The 19,556-nt window shown below is 42.8% G+C and overlaps 1 protein-coding gene across 1 annotated transcript; it reads right to left on the bottom strand.

Annotated features, from left to right (window-relative positions):
* Positions 1-651: 651 nt before the first annotated feature.
* On the bottom strand, positions 652-18,517 carry LOC121582396 (solute carrier family 35 member E4-like). Its single transcript, XM_041898149.2, has 4 exons — positions 18,434-18,517; positions 18,095-18,270; positions 7,115-7,728; positions 652-2,912 (listed from the first exon to the last, which is right to left on the bottom strand). Exons 3-4 carry the CDS (start codon positions 7,707-7,709, stop codon positions 2,389-2,391), a joined length of 1,119 nt encoding a protein of 372 aa, XP_041754083.1. The 5' UTR covers positions 7,710-7,728; positions 18,095-18,270; positions 18,434-18,517; the 3' UTR covers positions 652-2,388.
* Between the last annotated feature and the right edge of the window lie 1,039 nt (positions 18,518-19,556).

Genomic DNA, 19,556 nt, shown 5'->3' on the forward strand with positions numbered 1-19,556 from the left:
GTCTGCTAAATGGCATATTATTATTATATTATAAAAAATCTGGGGACTGGCATTCATATTATCTTCATTCAAATTACTAATTTATCAGATTGAGGCTGGAAACAAACCATTATGTGTCTACTGCTGTGCATATGGCAACATATTGGGGGAAAAACAGCAGGTGGGTGTAATCAAGCAATAAGGCCCGGAGGGGGGGGGGGTAAATGGCCAATATACCACGGCTAAGGGCTGTTCTTATGTACAACGCAACGCGGAGTGCCTGGATACAGGCCTTAGCAGTGGTATATTGGCCATATACCACAAACCCCCGAGGTGCCTTATTGCTATTATAAACTGGTTACAACGTAATTAGAGCAGTTAAAATAAATGTTTTGTCAAACCCGTGGTAGACGGTCTGATATACCATGGCTGTCAGCCAATCAGCATTCAGGGCTCGAACCACCAAGTTTATAATAAAAAAATATATAACCATTTCCAATTAGTCTATCAGAGGCTGAACTGAGGGGCTAAGTCCCACACCTGAAGGTTCTTTGACTGGGGAAGGAAGATTAGAAACATCTTCATTCAACACCTTCATAAGCTCCTTTCGGTAGCACTGGCCTTAAGATGGGTGTAATTTAATGACTGTATATGAATGGGCAAAGCCATTGATCACATGACACCATTTATTCCTATGTGAAGACTCAATAGCGCATTTGAAGCCAAATGAAGTTGGTTAAGATGGCATCTCATGGATACATACGATGCACAGTTTGAGCTACTCCAGGAAGTGACGTTGCAGGCTAGCTCAGTGCTGCCCCCTCTCATTGAGTAACTTTGAAGGCCGACGGGGGTACTGCAGGCTACCATTAGCAACTAAATTATCCGTATAACTTATTTTGTTTGCGATTTTTAAATAATCAGTTCAAGAACATACATTTGGTGTAATAGAAGCAATTATTGGTACCATCTTCAAAATATGTATTTATTTACACAAAGATTAACCACGAAGATTGCCATTTTCTCATTCACTATAATAGAGGATCCTGTTTTCTGCAAACAATGCCTGCAGTACCGTGGTCAGACTTGAAAGTTGTGGCTTCAATGAAAGGGGGCCCTCATTCTCCCCTGGTGTAAATACATCAGATTCAGTCTCACACCTGAGTCTGAGAGTTACGCTAGACCTCCAGTCACAGAACATACATTAGTTTGCCAAGTGGCAGACCAGTTGACTAGACCTCCAATTACTGAGTGACTTCTGACATATGTCAGTGCTGTGGACACAACATAATGTAAGAGCTTTCAAAGAGGTCAGTTATAAAGAAGACTAAACGTAAAAGTTAAAAACAGTGGCACCCTCTGAGTGGAGACATGAGAGCTGGCAGGGAAGACATTTCTGTTCGAGTGGCGGTAAGGAGAGGATGATGAAATACTTTTTATGGAGTGTGCTAAAGATGAGTGAGACTCCTTAGAGAGTGGATAGGCCTAATAATAGAGGTATGCTGCAGTGAGAACTGCTGTACAGGTTGGAGGTTATTAAACTGATTATAACAGGTTCCTTTTATTAAGAGGAAATTAAGGGAAATTCAATAAGGGGTCGTTGAGTGGGACAAAGTGGCTCCCCTCAGATCTATGCCTCACTATAAAGTACATTAACATTGTGGCTTAATGGCCGCCATGCTTACAAACAGACAGGAGAAATTATATACCGAACCTGTTAGCTTGCATGTTTCTGCCATTGTAAACTTCATCTAGACAAAAGGTATAGCACTATAACAAATGCAGAACCCCCATTTTAAGTTCCCCCAAATAAAAAGCTGCCACAAAACCTCTTTCCCACTGATACGAGACCTGGGGAAGGTGAGGTAATAGTCCCATATGTTTTTAAAATGTATTTGTGCCTATCCATATGAGGAGTGTTCCTAGTCCTTCCCACCCAACCATCCCATTGAGCACTCACTCAAAGATAACATTTTCACAGTGGAGTAGTGTGAGTGACAATGTGCGATATCTCATGAGATATATCACATAGTTTGTGTGCACATGCATGCATACCAGTATGTGTGCATGTATGGGTATTAGAACAGTACAAACTCAACTGTCACTTTCCTAAAGGCATCTGTTTTTTTTGTCAGCTGGCCTAGACTGACTTCTGTTCCATGAGATCATGGCTGAAATAAATACATTGGCACAGTGAAGAGGTAAAAACGACCCAACCAAACAAGTTCTGTCACTCATGTCGTCATCATCAACTATGACCTCATGAGGTCACAGCCCATTGCCTGAACCTCTCCACAGAACCACCTGACTTAACTAACCCTAAGGACAGAAAGTCCTATTCTCTCTCTCTCTCTCTCTCTCTCTCTCTCTCTCTCTCTCTCTCTCTCTCTCTCTCTCTCTCTCTCTCTCTCAGTCCATCTTGTCCTCTCGCTTGCCGTCGGCGTCTACCCTCTCCTGCTGGTCTTGGGGGGCCGGTTGGAATGGGCCAGCAATATCCTCCTCCCTCCCTCGGCTGAGCTCCCTGGCTTTGGCTCGCCGTGCATCCAGGTAGTCAGAGATGAACTCAGAGTTCTGGTAGATGAGCATGCCAGAGAGCGTGAGCGCCACACCAGCGCAGCTGAGCGCTGACATCTCGTTGCCAAACAGCAGCTGGGAGAGCAGCAGGTTGCCCACCACGCTCAGGTTGCCTAGGATGTGCAGGGTGACGGCAGAGGTGAGGGTGATGACGCAGCAGCTGGCCAGGTTGTACATGACAGAGCCAAGGCAGCTGAGCAGGATGAAGAGCCACAGGTTGTGGTCGTAGTGCATTGGAGACTCCAGCACGGCCCAGTTTTCCAGGGCCAGAGCAGCTACGGCCAGGATGCAGAAACTGGGGATAGACATCAGGTACAGCAGGAACACAGAGTTGATCTTCTCCTCCTGGAGCAACATACCTGAGAGACACACAAAGAAAACCATTGAAATATAAGCTACATAGAGAGAAGCAGAATACACACACAAAAGTAGGCTAAACACGCAGTGCTTAAATACAAAGTAGTCTCATGACAGACTAAACATTATAGCGCAAACACAAGATTTGGTTCTGGGTGGCGAGATTAAATAGATAAGAGAGGATAGAGAGAAATAAAACATAATTTAAACATAATCATACAGAACAGCACTGTAGTTCCACATTCATATCATTAAGATGTGTTCTATTTGCGAAACAACATGTCAGATAATTGCATGGATACCTAGGGAGTGAGCCGCCTGTAGCAAAATAACAAGACACGTACACCACTGATATGTGTCATATAAAGTAAACAAGTGGGTCCTTTACGATGGTAGGTTGAAAATAGCTGCTGAAACACGACACGACACCATCCAACTACATTGGTATTTCAGGATGGTGGTTCTGAGTGAGGAGAAAATCCAGACCATGAGTCATTATTTTAACGTAATGTCAAATCTGCCATGTTCAGAACATGGAAATGTCATAGGTTTGTTTACTCAGAGTGGATTTCACATCATGAGACTCATTATCAGTACAGCACTGTACAGTCCACTAACAAAACAAGTAAAGCAAATATATGAACAAGTTCATACTGCTCAAATACAGGAAGGGAATTAAGGAAGTCTCGAGAGTTTTAATCTATATTTTTCGTAGCTGTCTATTTACCATCACAAACCGATGCTGGCACTAAGACAATAAACAAATGATAAAATGCTCATCCAGATGCGGCGCTCCTAATGGCCGGTAATTTGAATGCAGGAAAACTGAAATCTGTTTTACCTAATTTCTACCAGCATGTCATGTGTGCAACTAGAGGCGAAAAAACTATTGATCACCTTTACTCCACACACAGAAATGCATACAAAGCTCTCCCTCGCCCTCCATTTGGCAAATCTGACCATAACTCTATCCTCCTGATTCCTGCTTACAAGCAAAAACAGGAAGTCGCAGTGACGCACTCAATACAGAAGTGGTCTGATGAAGCGGATGCTAAGCTACAGGACTGTTTCGCTAGCGCAGACTGGAATATGTACCGGATTCATCCGATGGCATTGAGGAGTTTACCACATCAGTCACCGGCTTCATTAATAAGTGCATCAACAACGCTGTCGCCACAGTCACCGTACGTACATATCCAAACCAGAAGCCATGGATTACAAGCAACAGCTGTACTGAGCTAAAGGCTAGAGCAGCCGCTTTCAAGGAGCGGGACACTAATCTGGACAATTATAAGGAATCTCAAAACGCCCTCCGGCGAACCATCAAAAAGGCAAAGCGTCAATACAGGACTAAGATCAGATTCTACTACACCGGCTCTGACGCTCGTCGGATGTGGCAGGGCTTGCAAAATATAACGGATTACAAAGGCAAACCCAGCTGCGAGCTGCCCAGTGACACATGCCTACCGAGGTAAGCAACACTGAACCATGCATGAGAGCACCAGCTGTTTCGGACGACTGTGTGATCATGCTCTCCGTAGCCGATGTGAGTAAGACCTTTAAACAGGTTAACATTCAAAAGGCTGCAGGGACAGACGGATTACCAGGACGCATACTCAGAGCATGTGCTGACCAGCTGGAAAGTGTCTTCACTGACATTTTCAACCTCTCCCTGACCCAGTCTGTAATACCTACATGTTTCAAGTAGACCACCATAGTCCCTGTACCCAAGAAAGGCAACCTGTCTAAATGACTATTGCCCCGTAGCACTCACATCTGTAGCCATGAAAGGTTGGTCATGGATCACATCAACACCATCATCCCAGACACCCTGGACCCACTCCAATTCGCATACCCGCCCAAACAGATCCACAGATGACACAATCTCTACTACACTCCGCACTGCCCTTTCCCACCTGGACAAGAGTGAGAATGTGAGATTTACCTATGTGAGAATGCTATGTGAGAGAGCTGAGCACGCCACCATTCACATCATCGGGGCTGTAGTGGAGCAGGTCAAGAGCTCCAACTTCATCTGTGTCCACATCACTAAGGAACTATCATGGTCCACACCAACAAAGTCATGAAGACGGTATGACAATGCCTCTTCCCCTTCAGGAGGCTGAAAAGATTTGGCATGGGCCCTCAGATCCTCAAAAAGTTATACAGCTGCACCATTGAGAGCATCTTGACTAGCTGCATCATCGCTTGGTATGGCAACTGCTTGGCATCCGACCGCAAGGCGCTACAGAGGGTAGTGCGTACAGCCCAGTACATCACTGGGGCCGAGCTCCCTGCCATCCAGGACCTCGATACAAGGCGGTGTCAGAGGAAGGCCATAAGAATGGTCATAGACTCCAGCCACCCAAGTCATAGACTGTTCTCTCTACTACTGCATGGCAAGCGGTACTGATGCACCAAGTCTGGAACCAACCGGAATCTGAACAGCTTCTACCCCCAAGCCATAAGACTGCTAAATAGTTAGTTAAATAGTTACCCAGACTATCTGCATTGACCCTTTTTACACTAACTTTTTTGTTCATATACGCTTTAGCTTAGACCATATTTTACATCATCTGAGGTGTTTGTGTTGTGCCTGCCATTGGTTGAGACACAGCATACTCTTGAATACTGGGTGAGTGTCATGTTTTGGCTGATAAATGTACTAAAATGACATTTCAACTTTCAAATGGTACCACAAATATGGTTGGAGGTCTACACATCAATAATGTTGACTTGTGTGAGAATATCCATTGTTATAAATTAAACTATCAATCTTCCATAGGAAACCTATTGAAATCATAGAAATATAGATAATAGAATAGACATTCGACGGTGGGTGGACCGGCAGCCATCTTACTGGTAGTAATTAAAAGTTAAAGTTTCAATTCAATTTAAATGTCAATGGCGTACCAGCTAAATTGCAGCAAAGACTGTCTATTATACAGTATTTACAAGATATTCGAGTGACCGCTCTAGCAATGGAAATACATGTCCTCAAAGATGGAAAGCAGGTGAGAGGAGGCAAGATCAGGTGGGACCATTCTAGCCAATGAGAGGGCAGATACATGTGTGAACACCAGGCCATAGAGATAGATGACTCATCTTTGTATGTGTGCCATTATAGCATCTGTGATAGCATGGGTGGTGCCATTGAGGCTAGCTATCTCCATTTTAAAGAAGTACATTTTCTTCTTCATTGGCTGATTGCTCCCAACTCATAGTAATCCCCACCCAGTTGACTACTTTAAAATGGTGGAAGCCCTCAATGGCAATGTCCATGCTAAAACTGGTTATATCCATGATGAGTCCTCTATCTATCTCTATGACAACAGGCACAACTCCAAGTTGCCGAAATGCCACGTGCATCCACCTATATCAGTGCATTCGTAACTAACAACCTAACCATTACGAAACTTATATTCGATCAAATAAGCCTCATGTAGCAAATTATCAATTCAATTTTCCTTTGACCAAATTCGACACTCCTTCATTGACCTCCATACAAAAATTCCTCACTTCGTGGGCTTATTTTCCTGGACAGATTTTGGGTGGAGTAAAACCTCTCTCTTCGTGTCTTCTGATTGCAGGGGTCTGAAGGGATAGGTCCATTTTATGAATAATATTTATATGATTAAAATTACATTCAAGAGTATGCTGTGTTTCAACCGATGACGGGCACAACACAAATACTTCAGATGATGTAAAATAGGATCTAAGCTACAACATTTGTGAAAATGAGAAACATCTGAGTTAAAACGTAAAAATGACATATATATATTTTTCTTCTTCTAGAAATCATAAAATAGTTTGACAACCCTGTTTGTAAACTTTGAAATTATATCAAATTCAACCGTTTATCTTTTTCAGTGAAGACATGGAAGTCTCATGGTAGGGTGGGGTATGCAAAATGGGTAATCTTTGAACACCTCTCTCTCCTAAATGTTTTGGCATTCAGGCCCAAAATGTCACTTTCTGACCACTTCCACCATCGGCAAACATGTATGAAAGATTATGTTCAAATAAAAAGGGGTGGAGTCAGAAAGTGATTGAAATCCTTAGGAACGACCCCTAGGGCTACAACAGCAGTTTATTATACAGTTCAACATTCAAAGTGATGACAAATATGTCAACCACCATCAGAGATACAACATAACAACTACCATAAAGGCAATTTGAAGGTAGCAGCTGTGACTTTACTCACTTTGCTGGATTGTTTTGACACCTCTCAACATTGTCGCGGCGAATACGAAGAAGCAGCCTGTCTGGTCGTACTGGACCTCACCCATAATGCTGAACGAGGCTCCCAGACAGATGGGCATCATGGCTGTGTATTTGAGGATGTGGTGTTGCTTGCCCAGGATCAGGGTGGAGATGGCCAGGGTGAAGATTGGCGTGGTGGTGTAGATCATTTGGGCAAATGACAGCTGGACATAGTTCAGACCCACGTTGCCAAACGCGATGCTGGCACAAAATGTCAAGCTCAATAGAAACACCTTGCATTTGGCGCTGGTGGTAAGGTCCTTCTGCTTGTCAACCCCACCTTTGTGCTGGAGCATTCGCAGTTTAATAAGCCCATAGTCCACCACTATCGCTGTCAACATGTGCAGGGCCGACAGCAGTAAGGGGTACCTGAAGTTGTACACTGCAAAAATCCATTTGTTAAGACTGGAGATGGTCGTCCCCGTCACAAGCCAGACAATGACAGCGGACAGAAGGTGCAGCATCTCCGCCTGTGGCCTTTTCCCAGTCTCACGCCAGGTCGCCTCGCATTTAGAGAGGCCATCGGTGCTAATCATGTTGGTTTCATCCTCGTTTCTGTAAGGAAAACACATCTTGACTTGGTTAAGCAAAAACTAGCCGATTAAACTCCACTCCACGATTTACAATGGAGTTGAGCGGCGACTAGTGTGGGTGGACTGGAGCTCTGACGTTACATAAAATGTAGTTTTTATGAAAAACTACTGTTTTCAGCACCCAAAGAATAGCCCGCAATTATACAGAACAATGTTGTGTGTAATTGCAAGCTATTCTTTGGGTGCTGAAATCAGTAGTCGTCCAATCTTCTCGGAGGAGATTGTTGTTCCCTTGAAATACAGTGCCTTCAGAAAATATTCACACCCCTTTACTTTTTAGAAAATTGATTTAATAAAATAAAAATGTCAACTATCTACACAAAATACTCTGTAATTTCAAAGTGGAAGACAAATTGTAACGTTTGTAAAAAAATAAATATGAAAAGTAATATACTAATATAGCTTGATTAGATAAGTATTCAACCCCCTGAGTCAATACATGATAGAATCAACTTTGGCAGTGATTACAGCTGTGAGTCTTTCTGGGTAAGTCTCTAAGAGCTTTGCACACCTGGATTGTACAATATTTGCACATTATTATTTTAGAAATTCTTCAAGCTCTGTCAAGTTGGTTGTTGATCATTGCTACACAGCCATTTTCAAGTCTATTTAAGTCAAAACAGTAACTAGGCCACTCAGGAACATTCAATGTCATCTTGGTAAGCAACTCAGTGTATATTTGGCCTTGTGTTTTAGGTTATTGTCCTGCTGAAAGGTGAATTTGTCTCCCAGTGTCTGGAGGAAAGCAGACTGAACCAGGTTTTCCTCTACGATTTTGCCTGTGCTTAGCTCTATTCCGTTTCTGTTCATCATAAAAAACTCCCTAGTCCTTGCCGATGACAAGCATACCCATAACATGTTGCAGCCACCACCATGCTTGAAAATATATAGAGAGGTACTCAGTGATGTGTATTGTTGGATTTGCCCCAAACAGAATTTCTTTGCCACATTATTTGCAGTTTTACTTTAGTGCCTTATTGCAAACAGGATGCATGTTTTGGAATATTTGTATTCTGTACAGGCTTCCTTCTTTTCACTCTGTCAATTAGGTTAGTATTGTGGAGTAACTACAATTTTGTTGAGCCATCATCCCCAGTTTTCTCCTATCACAGCCATTAAACTCTGTTACTGTTTTAAAGTCACCATATGCCTCATTGTGAAATCCCTGAGCCGTTTCTTCCTCTCCGGCAACTGAGTTAGGCCTTATAGGCAACATTTTTTATTAATTTGTAAACATTTCGAAAAACATAATTCCACTTTGACATTATGGGGTATTGTGTGTAGGCCAGTGACAGAACATCTCAATTGAATCAATTTTAAATTCAGGCTGTAACACAACAAAATGTGGAAAAAGTTAAAGGTGTGAATACTTTCCGAATGCAGTGTAAATATAACGAATAAACAAATGTTTAATTACATACAGTGAGGGAAAAAAAGTATTTGATCCCCTGCTGATTTTGTACGTTTGCCCACTGACAAAGACATGATCAGTCTATAATTTTAATGGTAGGTTTATTTGAACAGTGAGAGACAAAATAATAACAAAAAAATCCAGAAAAACGCATGTCAAAAATGTTATAAATTGATTAGCATTTTAATGAGGAAAATAAGTCTTTGACCCCTCTGCAAAACATGACTTAGTACTTGGTGGTAAAACCCTTGTTGGCAATCACAGAGGTCAGACGTTTCTTGTAGTTGGCCACCAGGTTTGCACACATCTCAGGAGGGATTTTGTCCCACTCCTCTTCGCAGATCTTCTCCAAGTCATTAAGATTTCGAGGTCTGGAGACTGGCTAGGCCACTCCAGGACCTTAATGTGCCTCTTCTTGAGCCACTCCTTTGTTGCCTTGGCCGTGTGTTTTGGGTCATTGTCATGCTGGAATACCCATCCACGACCCATTTTCAATGCCCTGGCTGAGGGAAGGAGGTTCTCACACAAGATTTGAGGGTACATGGCCCCGTCCATCGTCCCTTTGATGCGGTGGTTGTCCTGTCCCCTTAGCAGAAAAACACCCCCAAAGCATAATGTTTCCACCTCCATGTTTGACGGTGGGGATGGTGTTCTTAGGGTCATAGGCAGCATTCCTCCTCCTCCAAACACGGCGAGTTGAGTTGATGCCAAAGAGCTCTATTTTGGTCTCATCTGACCACAACACTTTCACCCAGTTCTCCTCTGAATCATTGAGATGTTCATTGGCAAACTTCAGACGGGCATGTATATGTGCTTTCTTGAGCAGGGGGACCTTGCGGGCGCTGCAGGATTTCAGTCCTTCACGGCGTAGTGTGTTACCAATTGTTTTCTTGGTGACTATGGTCTCAGCTGCCTTGAGATCATTGACAAGATCCTCCCGTGTAGTTCTGGGCTGATTCCTCCCCGTTCTCATGATCATTGCAACTCCACGAGGTGAGATCTTGCATGGAGCCCCAGGCCAAGGGAGATTATTTTGTGTTTCTTCCATTTGCGAATAATCGCACCAACTGTTGTCACCTTCTCACCAAGCTGCTTGGCGATGGTCTTGTAGCCCATTCCAGCCTTGTGTAGGTCTACAATCTTGTCCCTGACATCCTTGGATAGCTTTTTGGTCTTGGCCATGGTGGAGAGTTTGGAATCTGATTGATTGATTGCTTCTGTGGACAGGTCTAAGGCACTGTGCCACTAGAGATCCTGGTTCAAATCCAGGCTCTGTCGTAGCCGGCCGCGACCGGGAGACCCATGGGGCGGTGCAGAATTGGCCCAGTGTCGTCCAGGGTAGGGGAGGGAAAGGCCGGCAGGGATGTAGCTCAGTTGGTAGAGCATGGCGTTTGCAACGCCAGGGTTGTGGGTTCGATTCCCACGGGGGGGCCAGTATGAATTTTTTTTTAAATAAAATGTATGCACTCACTAACTGTAAGTCGCTCTGGATAAGAGTGTCTGCTAAATGACTAAAATGTAAATGTAAATGTAAATACAGGTAACAAACTGAGATTAGGAGCACTCCCTTTAAGAGTGTGCTCCTAATCTCAGCTCGTTACCTGTATAAAAGACACCTGGGAGCCAGAAATCTTTCTGATTGAGAGGGAGTCAAATACTTATTTCCCTCATTAAAATGCAAATCAATTAATAACATTTTTGACATGCGTTTTTCTGGATTTTTTGTTGTATTCTGTCTCTCACTGTTCAAATAAACCTACCATTAAAATTATAGACTGATCATTTCTTTGTCAGTGGGCAAACGTACAAAATCAGCAGGGGTTCAAATACTTTTTTCCCTCACTGTACCTACAGTAGAAAAGAGGATAATATCTTCTTTCTAATGATGTCAACTTTATTTCTCAACTCCTAATATTGAGCAAATTACAGTAACTGGAGCCAATTACACTCACTAGGGTATCTGACATAGGCTTTGAAAAAGCCCCTGCGAAGAGGCTTTCAGTGCAGCAAGTGCCACTGGCTGCTGGTAAGCTTTCTTGACTTAAACATACATTTTTGCCAACACATGGCTAACCTTTGTTTAACCAGCTAAACAGCTGCTCGTAGCGAAAATGTGTTTGGCGTTACATTACTACCTAACAGTGGCGTGGGCAGAAATCAGTTGATGGCAGGGCCAGCAAAAATGTAGGTGGGCCAAAATTTGGGCACTCAAATCATCATTAAATGATCTAAAAGCCTATCCTATGCCCTACTAAAATCTATTGCACACAACAAACCATCTAACATAGTCCAAATTGTATTGTAGGCCTACGTAAATCCATGACTCTTGCATTTAACATGCGACTCACATAGACCTACACATAATAAACCATAGGCCTATAATTAAAAGACCATGAGACTAGAACATAATGTCCTGTAATAATCACAATTGGCAACCATAGCCTATATAGACTAGAACAGTGATGACCAACCTTTTCTTAGTCGAGATCACTTTATGAGTCAAAATGCAAGCCGAGTGCAATTCTCTGCTGGGCGCGGGAGATCAAGTGAGCCTACAATGTATTGTGTGATATCAATTAAATGATCAATAGCCTATAAGGCCTAACTATAGTGCATGGGCGGAGAAGCACAGGGCAAAGTTAGATTCCCAATAGAATTACTAAAAATGAAGGCTCATTACATTGACTGGAAATAAATAAATGTTTCATGCATTTGCCTATTTTCTAATTTTTTTTATAAGAGGTCCGATTTTCTCCATATAGGCCTACCCCTTATTATAAATAACGTAGAGTCCCTTCAATTTCAAAACTCGAGTCTCAAGCTAGGCCATATGATAACACTGGTAATAGGTCAGTTGTTGTAGCCTTTTACTTAAAAGGGCACATCAGAGAATAAATTGAAATAACTCGTTTTTTTATTTCACTGGACTGATGGTCATGTCTCAGCGGAGGGAGGGAGAAAGTGCAAGTCGAAAGTGGAGTAGTGTGTTTCATGATTTCTAAAAGTGTTGAATAAAAACAGCGTTTTAGTGCTGATCATGGTCTCTGAATGTACTGAAACTGTCTTTAAGGTGTGACATGCATGGGAGGGGTGGAACCAGCCAAGACTAAGCATTTTAGTGTCAGCTATATAAGAACCAGGATTCCTCTGTAAGGTCAAGGTCTCGGCACACACACTTCAGAGTGTGCGGTCGACGGCTTCATTATTGCAATAATTAATCAACGTTAAATAAGATAATTGCTTGAATAGTTGTCTAAGTCTCTCTCAGTACTGACATTTCCACTACATTTTTGGCAACGAGGATGGGATCCGTTTGGATGGGTTCAGTCATTATTTGGTGTTATGGGAGCAACAGTTTTCCATTGTGTCACGAATACCGCCGAGGCTGCTCCTCCTCCTTGTTCGGGCAGGCTTCGGCGTTCGTCGTCCCCGGAGTACTAGCTGCCACCGTTTGATGTTTTCGATGTTTGTTTTGTCATGTCTAGTTTAGTGCACCTGTTTTGTATTCTGTCATGATTATGTCACCTATAAGTTTCCCTGTGTTATGTTTTGTAGTTGTGTGTTATTGTCCGCCTGTCGTTTGTTTCGAGGTTCGGTACTTTTGTTTGTGAGTGTTTTTACGCAATTCGCGTATCGCCTCCGGTGTTTCGAGGCCATTTATTTTGTATGTTGTTCAATTACTTCAGTAAAGTCATTTTGACTTATCCGCTGTGTCCTGCGCCTGACTTCACCACCGCATCCACATCAGTACCGTGACACATTGGCTCATTTATGACGTAGTAATATTTTTTGCTGTGCTATTTCTCATTGTCGGTGTTAAAAAGCTTTGTTGTAAAGTGCTGGATACTGCCCTCACTATGCCATTGCTTGATTATCATGCTGAATCTGAGGATGATGATGAGAATAATGAAGATGTATCTATAAATGATAGAATGCCTGATATTCCAGACCTATTTCCCATTCCTGATTACATATCTGATGATGAGGACTCCAACCGTGATCTTAGGGCTAAGGGTATTGAACTAATGGTCCACTCAGTTTGTAGGAAATGTACCAAGAAAGGTAGATGTTCTTGGTGTTAAAAATCAATGAATGGTAAGGATGGACATTTTCATCATGCTGACCCCTACCATTGTGCATGGTGCCAGCGTGGTGACCGTCCTATCTGCTGTAATGAAGCTTGTGTATGATTTTTTTATGTTTCTAATTTCTGTTCCAGATTGACTGTGTTTTGATAAGAAAGGTCTAAAACTCAGCAACCCAAAGGAAGGTTGTTTACCATGGATGAAATGTCAGGCACCAGAAATATGTATTTTGTTTGTTTAATTGTATGTTTATCAAAAATTATGTAATGCTTGTACCCTTACATTTTCTAAAAGAAACTGAGTTTCTTGAGAGGGGAATGTGAGAGAGAAATTACGTATTTACCTGATTTGTTTGATATGAATAGTTAACAATTATATACTTAACAAAGTGTAAGACATTTCTGTTCTACTCCTAATGCTGTGTTTTGGTAAAGGGATGGTTTCCACTCTAGCTCCCTGCAGCTAATCTGGGCGTATGGTCAAGAATGGGTTGTACTTGAGATCGCTTAGTAGTCCTGTGTAGCTCAGCATGGTGCATGCAACGCCAGGGTTGTGGGTTCGATTCCCATGGGGGACTAGTATGAAAAAAGTATGAAAATGTATGTAAGTCGCTCTGGATAAGAGCGTCTGCTAAATGACGTAAATGTAAAATGTAGAACAATCCTTCATTGTTTCTAATCATTCTTGCATCTGGGAAACTAAGCCAGGCTGGGGGCTAAAACAACACCAGGTGCAGATAACTATAGGATGAACCCAAGGTGGCTTATGATGGGAGGGGTGGAACCAGTCATGACTACGCGTTTTAGTGTCAGCTATATAAGAACCAGGATTCCTCTGTAAGGTCAAGCTCTCGGCACACACACTTCAGAGTATGCGGTCGACGGCTTCATTATTGCAATAATTAATCAACGTTAAATAAAGACAATTGCTTGAATAGTTGTCTAAGTCTCTCTCAGTACTGACATTTCCACGACAAAGGCCCTCGATTAGATCATTGCAATCAGTGATTGATATAGAGGGGAACTGGAGGCCCTTCATGGCGAAATCCCTGACATCAAATAACTTGGCAAATGATTCCAACATCCTCTTCTATACACGGTCCCTTGATTTAAAAAAATTCAGTGAGCTTTGTTTGCCCATTTTACTTGTTTTTGCTAGCCAAGTTGGCTAGTGAGTGGCCTACACTAATGTTGTAGCTAGCTAACGGTGAGTAGCCTACACAGTGCAGCCTAGCCTACACAGCAATAGCTACTGTTTACTGCACAAGGTATAAGTGCGAAGTGACACGTGCCAGAACCCGGCCATTATTATTAAATTGATAAGCTGATTGTTGTTGTTTTTTTTACAATTTGTTTTTATTGTTTTTTCCTGGTAAATAATAAATAATAATTTAAATGCATTACATAGGCCTTAATGAAATATATTTTATGTACAGCAGTAGATTTTATGTAAGTTGTTCTTGAGTGTCCTGAAAGGCATCTGCCAAATCAAATGTATTATTATTATTATTGTCAATATACACTGAGTGTACAAAACATTAAGAACACCTGCTCTTTCTATGACATAGACTGATCAGGAAAATCCAGGTGAAAGCTATGATCCCTTATTGATGTCACTTGTTAAATCTACTTCAATCAGTGTAGATGAAGGGGAGGATACAGGTTAAAGAAGGATTTTTAAGCCTTGAGACGATTGAGACATGGATTGCGTATGTGTGCCATTCAGAGGGTGAATGGGCAAGACACAGATTGAAGTGCCTTTGAATGGGGTATGTTAGTAGGTGCCAGGTGCAACGGTTTGGGTCAAGAACTACACCGCTGCTGGGTTTTTCACGCTCAACAGTTTCCTGTGTAACAAGAATATTTCACCACCCAAAGGACATCCAGCCAACTTGACACAACTGTGGGAAGCATTGGAGTCAACATGGGCCAGCATCCCTGTGTAACGCTTTCGACACCTCGTAGAGTCCATGCCCCAATGAATTGAGGCTGTTCTGAGGATGTTCTGAGGCTGTTCAACTCAATATTAGGGAAAGGAGATACCTAGTCAGTTCCACAACTGAATGCATTCAACCGAAATGTGTCTTCCGCATTTAACCCAACCCCTCTGAATCAGAGAGGTGCGGAAGGTGTTCTTAATGTTTTTTACACTCAGTGTATATCCCTTTCGTTTTCTCACCCACTCCCTACTACTTGCTATGAATTATATCTGATGGTGTATGCATGTTTAGGCCAGTGCTTGACTTGGACACAAATAGCTGCCGGTACTATTTTTGGGTGCCGGTACTGTTTATATTTAGGTGCAGGAACTCCTCAATACTTTGAGATAATATTCTATAGGAGATGCAGGAACTCAAGCAGAAGACAATTTGAGGTGCCGGTACTCAGTTCCGGTGCGCTCCTGCCCAAGTCAAGTACAGTGCTTGGGTAAAAAGACAAATAATGTCCCGTTTGGAACACTAACAATTAGAGCATAATTTGTTTCATTTTTTTGTTTGTTTTTCTTGCTCAGTCTGCGCCCACCCAGGCCCAAATCGTGCCTACACCATGCTAGCTAATAGGCTATGTCAGAGTAACACTTCCTCTTGCATTTACAATGTGGGGAGGTCAAAATAACCAAAAACTATCTACCAAATATTTTAATTTGTAAATGTTGATTACTTCACCTTGCCATTATCATTCACCTGATGATAAGACATGTGGGGCTGTCTCTAGCCTTTTGGGGGCGCTAAGCTACATTTGGTTGGGGGGCCCCCCCACCAAGCGGAGAGAAACATTTACTTTTTAAAGCACCTTTCCTGCAATTCTACACATTCTGCCAAGAGGCGGAGAGAAAATTCTGCAATTTTATAACACATTTCATGCAATTCTACACATTTTGCCAAGGCTTGTGCCATGTTAATATCTGAGTGATAGTGACTAACAAAATCAATGGGGGCCCCCTGGAGGTCAGGGCCCCTGGGCACGTGCCCTGCATGCCAGGTCGGTATTCGTCCATGATTACTACAAGTTTAGATAACTGGCTAGACTAACTTCCCAATCTAAAAATTGTTATCTGACATGGCTAATTAACTGACTGTCAGGGACTGACAAAAGAAGAGAAAAACTGCTGATGCACAACCAAATTTCGAACTTGCACCTTGTGTACTCTACTATTCTAAAAGCTAATTAATGCTTGATCCAACATGTGGTCGGAGGCTTCGTATGGAGGGTGTGATGCAATTGCAGAGCCTCCGGAGGCATGCAGAGGCCAAATCAAGCTCCGTACCGCATCACCGTGCGCCTCTCAAATGTTGTAACAATGTGGAGGGCTCCGTATATAGCTCCGCAATGACATGATTGGTTGACGGTAGGTGGGGGTGGTACCTCCTGTATAAACACAAACTCCCTTCCTTGACAACTTCCTACACAATAGCTCTGCTCTGCTCCGCTAAGCGCAAGAAGTATGAAAGCCCTGAAGTCTGCAGAGGCTGCATCGCAGTAAATGCTGTACGGCCACTTCAGACGTCAGATTGACCATGAAGAGCATTTTACTCTCAACAATAAGTTGAGACCCGACTGAGTTCCTAAAATATATATATATATATATATATATATATATATATACATTTAAAAATGTGGGTTGGGGGCCCCATTGCGGCCGGGGGCCCTAAGCGACTGTTGATGTCGCTTACGCCTGGAGCCAGCCCTGAATACATTATTGGGGGTCCCTGGGTCACCAGTTTGGCTGGGAGGGGGTTTCCTGGGCAAGAAAAGGTTTAAGACCCCTACCTTTGAAAACTGCTCACTCTTCTACTTCCTCTACAGGTTCATCTGTGATTGGTTACAATTTCAAATCCAAAAGTTATGACACAGAAAAGTTTCCAAAGAGTATTAAATTGGCTACATCAGCTGCATAGCCAGGGGTGGGGATGCTGTACATCTTTTTGCCTGTGTTGGCCCTGCAAATTGATATATCTGTCTGCCATCTGTCAGCTAATACAGGACTATTTATTCATATTTATTTATTTATTCAAATTTTTCAGGGGGTGCTGCAGCACCTTCAGCATCATTACTTCCCGCGGCTATGTTCAGCTGGCTACATATCTCCTACTGTTGTTAGCCAGAATGAAGTCGCCAGCCAGGAATGTAAGCAAACCTCCGCTCTAGCAGCTGCAGTCGCAAGTAGCTATAGATAGAAGCATAATTCATGCGAGGGGTCTCATGATTGATAGTAGCAGAACTACGACGATTATTTTAACCTACTCTACAGCTAGGCGACACATGAAACAAGAGACAGAAGGGGGTAATTGTTCACTTCATTGACCGTGGGTCATTATGATGCAAATACATTGTTGTCGACACATTGAAAAGATGCGAGGCCCCGCAGGGTCCTACACAGCGTAATTAGTGCACGGATCTAGCATCATCATTAAGCCCTGTGTCGCATGCTTTGCTTCATCCAGCGCGAGCGCGGTGTAGAAAATCATGACGTTTCTATCAACTGAAGTTACTATAACCTACCCTGTCCTACCCGTATACATAGCGCGGCAGGTAGCCAGCCTAACGGTTAAGAGCGTTGGGCCAGAAACAGAAAGGTCGCTTGTTCAAATCTCCGAGCAGTAGGTGAACAATCTGTCGATGTGCCCCGGAGCAAGCCAATTAACCCTAATTGCTCTGGATAAGAGCGTCTGCTAAATGATGTACATGTACACCTAAAAAAAAGTCGGAATAAAATATTAGACCAGATAGGCCTGATAAACGATGAAACACAGAATCGTCAGCTGCAATGACAGACCAGCTAAAACAGCAAGTGAAACATCCTCACCGTATGCACATTTAACATACATTTACCTCTTTCTTTGTGCATCTTTGGCTTGGTAACATCACAAAAACATCCCCGGCACAAATAGCGGACTGCCTGTCTGCCTCGTTATCGCCAGATCAGCTGTGCTGTTCACGTCACTGCAATCGCCCTCTTCATTCACTGGGACAATCACTAAGAAAAGATGACCTCGGCGAGGACAACGCTGATAGAGGAAGAAGAAGCAATACTCTATTATGCAGTGTCCGCACACCTCCTCTAAAGGCGTTTGTTTTTATATAACACTTCATAAAACATGTCTGCACAAATTTGAATTACATAACCTAAACAGAGCACTCAATGTACACAGTGAACTAATGTTGACTTACTGCTGACTATTAAACAATAAACAGTCCACCAACGCAAATATAGCTTATGGGACAGAAATCACAGCGAGAGATTGTTCCCCCTTCACCCTGCTCTCCCACCTCCAAGTGAGGAGTTGTAGGGTGAAGTATGCATGAGGGGACACGTTTTGGTAGATTGCTACAGTGGGGAAAAAAAGTATTTAGTCAGCCACCAATTGTGCATGTTCTCCCACTTAAAAAGATGAGAGAGGCCTGTAATTTTCATCATAGGTACACGTCAACTATGACAGACAAAATGAGAAAAAAAAATCCAGAAAATCACATTGTAGGATTTTTAATGAATTTATTTGCAAATTATGGTGGAAAATAAGTATTTGGTCAATAAGAAAAGTTTCTCAATACTTTGTTATATACCCTTTGTTGGCAATGACACAGGTCAAATGTTTTCTGTAAGTCTTCACAAGGTTTTCACACACTGTTGCTGGTATTTTGGCCCATTCCTCCATGCAGATCTCCTCTAGAGCAGTGATGTTTTGGGGCTGTCGCTGGGCAACACGGACTTTCAACTCCCTCCAAAGATTTTCTATGGGGTTGAGATCTGGAGACTGGCTAGGCCACGCCAGGACCTTGAAATGCTTCTTAAGAAGCCACTCCTTCGTTGCCCGGGCGGTGTGTTTGAGATCATTGTCATGCTGAAAGACCCAGCCACGTTTCATCTTCAATGCCCTTGCTGATGGAAGGAGGTTTTCACTCAAAATCTCACGATACATGGCCCCATTCATTCTTTCCTTTACACGGATCAGTCGTCCTGGTCCCTTTGCAGAAAAAACAGCCCCAAAGCATGATGTTTCCACCCCCATGCTTCACAGTAGGTATGGTGTTCTTTGGATGCAACTCAGCATTCTTTGTCCTCCAAACACGACGAGTTGAGTTTTTACCATAATGTTCTATTTTGGTTTCATCTGACCATATGACATTCTCCCAATCCTCTTCTGGATCATCCAAATGCACTCTAGCAAACTTCAGACGGGCCTGGACATGTACTGGCTTAAGCAGTGGGACACGTCTAGCACTGCAGGATTTGAGTCCCTGGCGTCGTAGTGTGTTACTGATGGTAGGCTTTGTTACTTTGGTCCCAGCTCTC

Source organism: Coregonus clupeaformis, chromosome 15 (genome assembly GCF_020615455.1).
Source record: "Coregonus clupeaformis isolate EN_2021a chromosome 15, ASM2061545v1, whole genome shotgun sequence".
In the NCBI taxonomy this organism is placed as follows: Eukaryota; Metazoa; Chordata; class Actinopteri; order Salmoniformes; family Salmonidae; genus Coregonus; species Coregonus clupeaformis.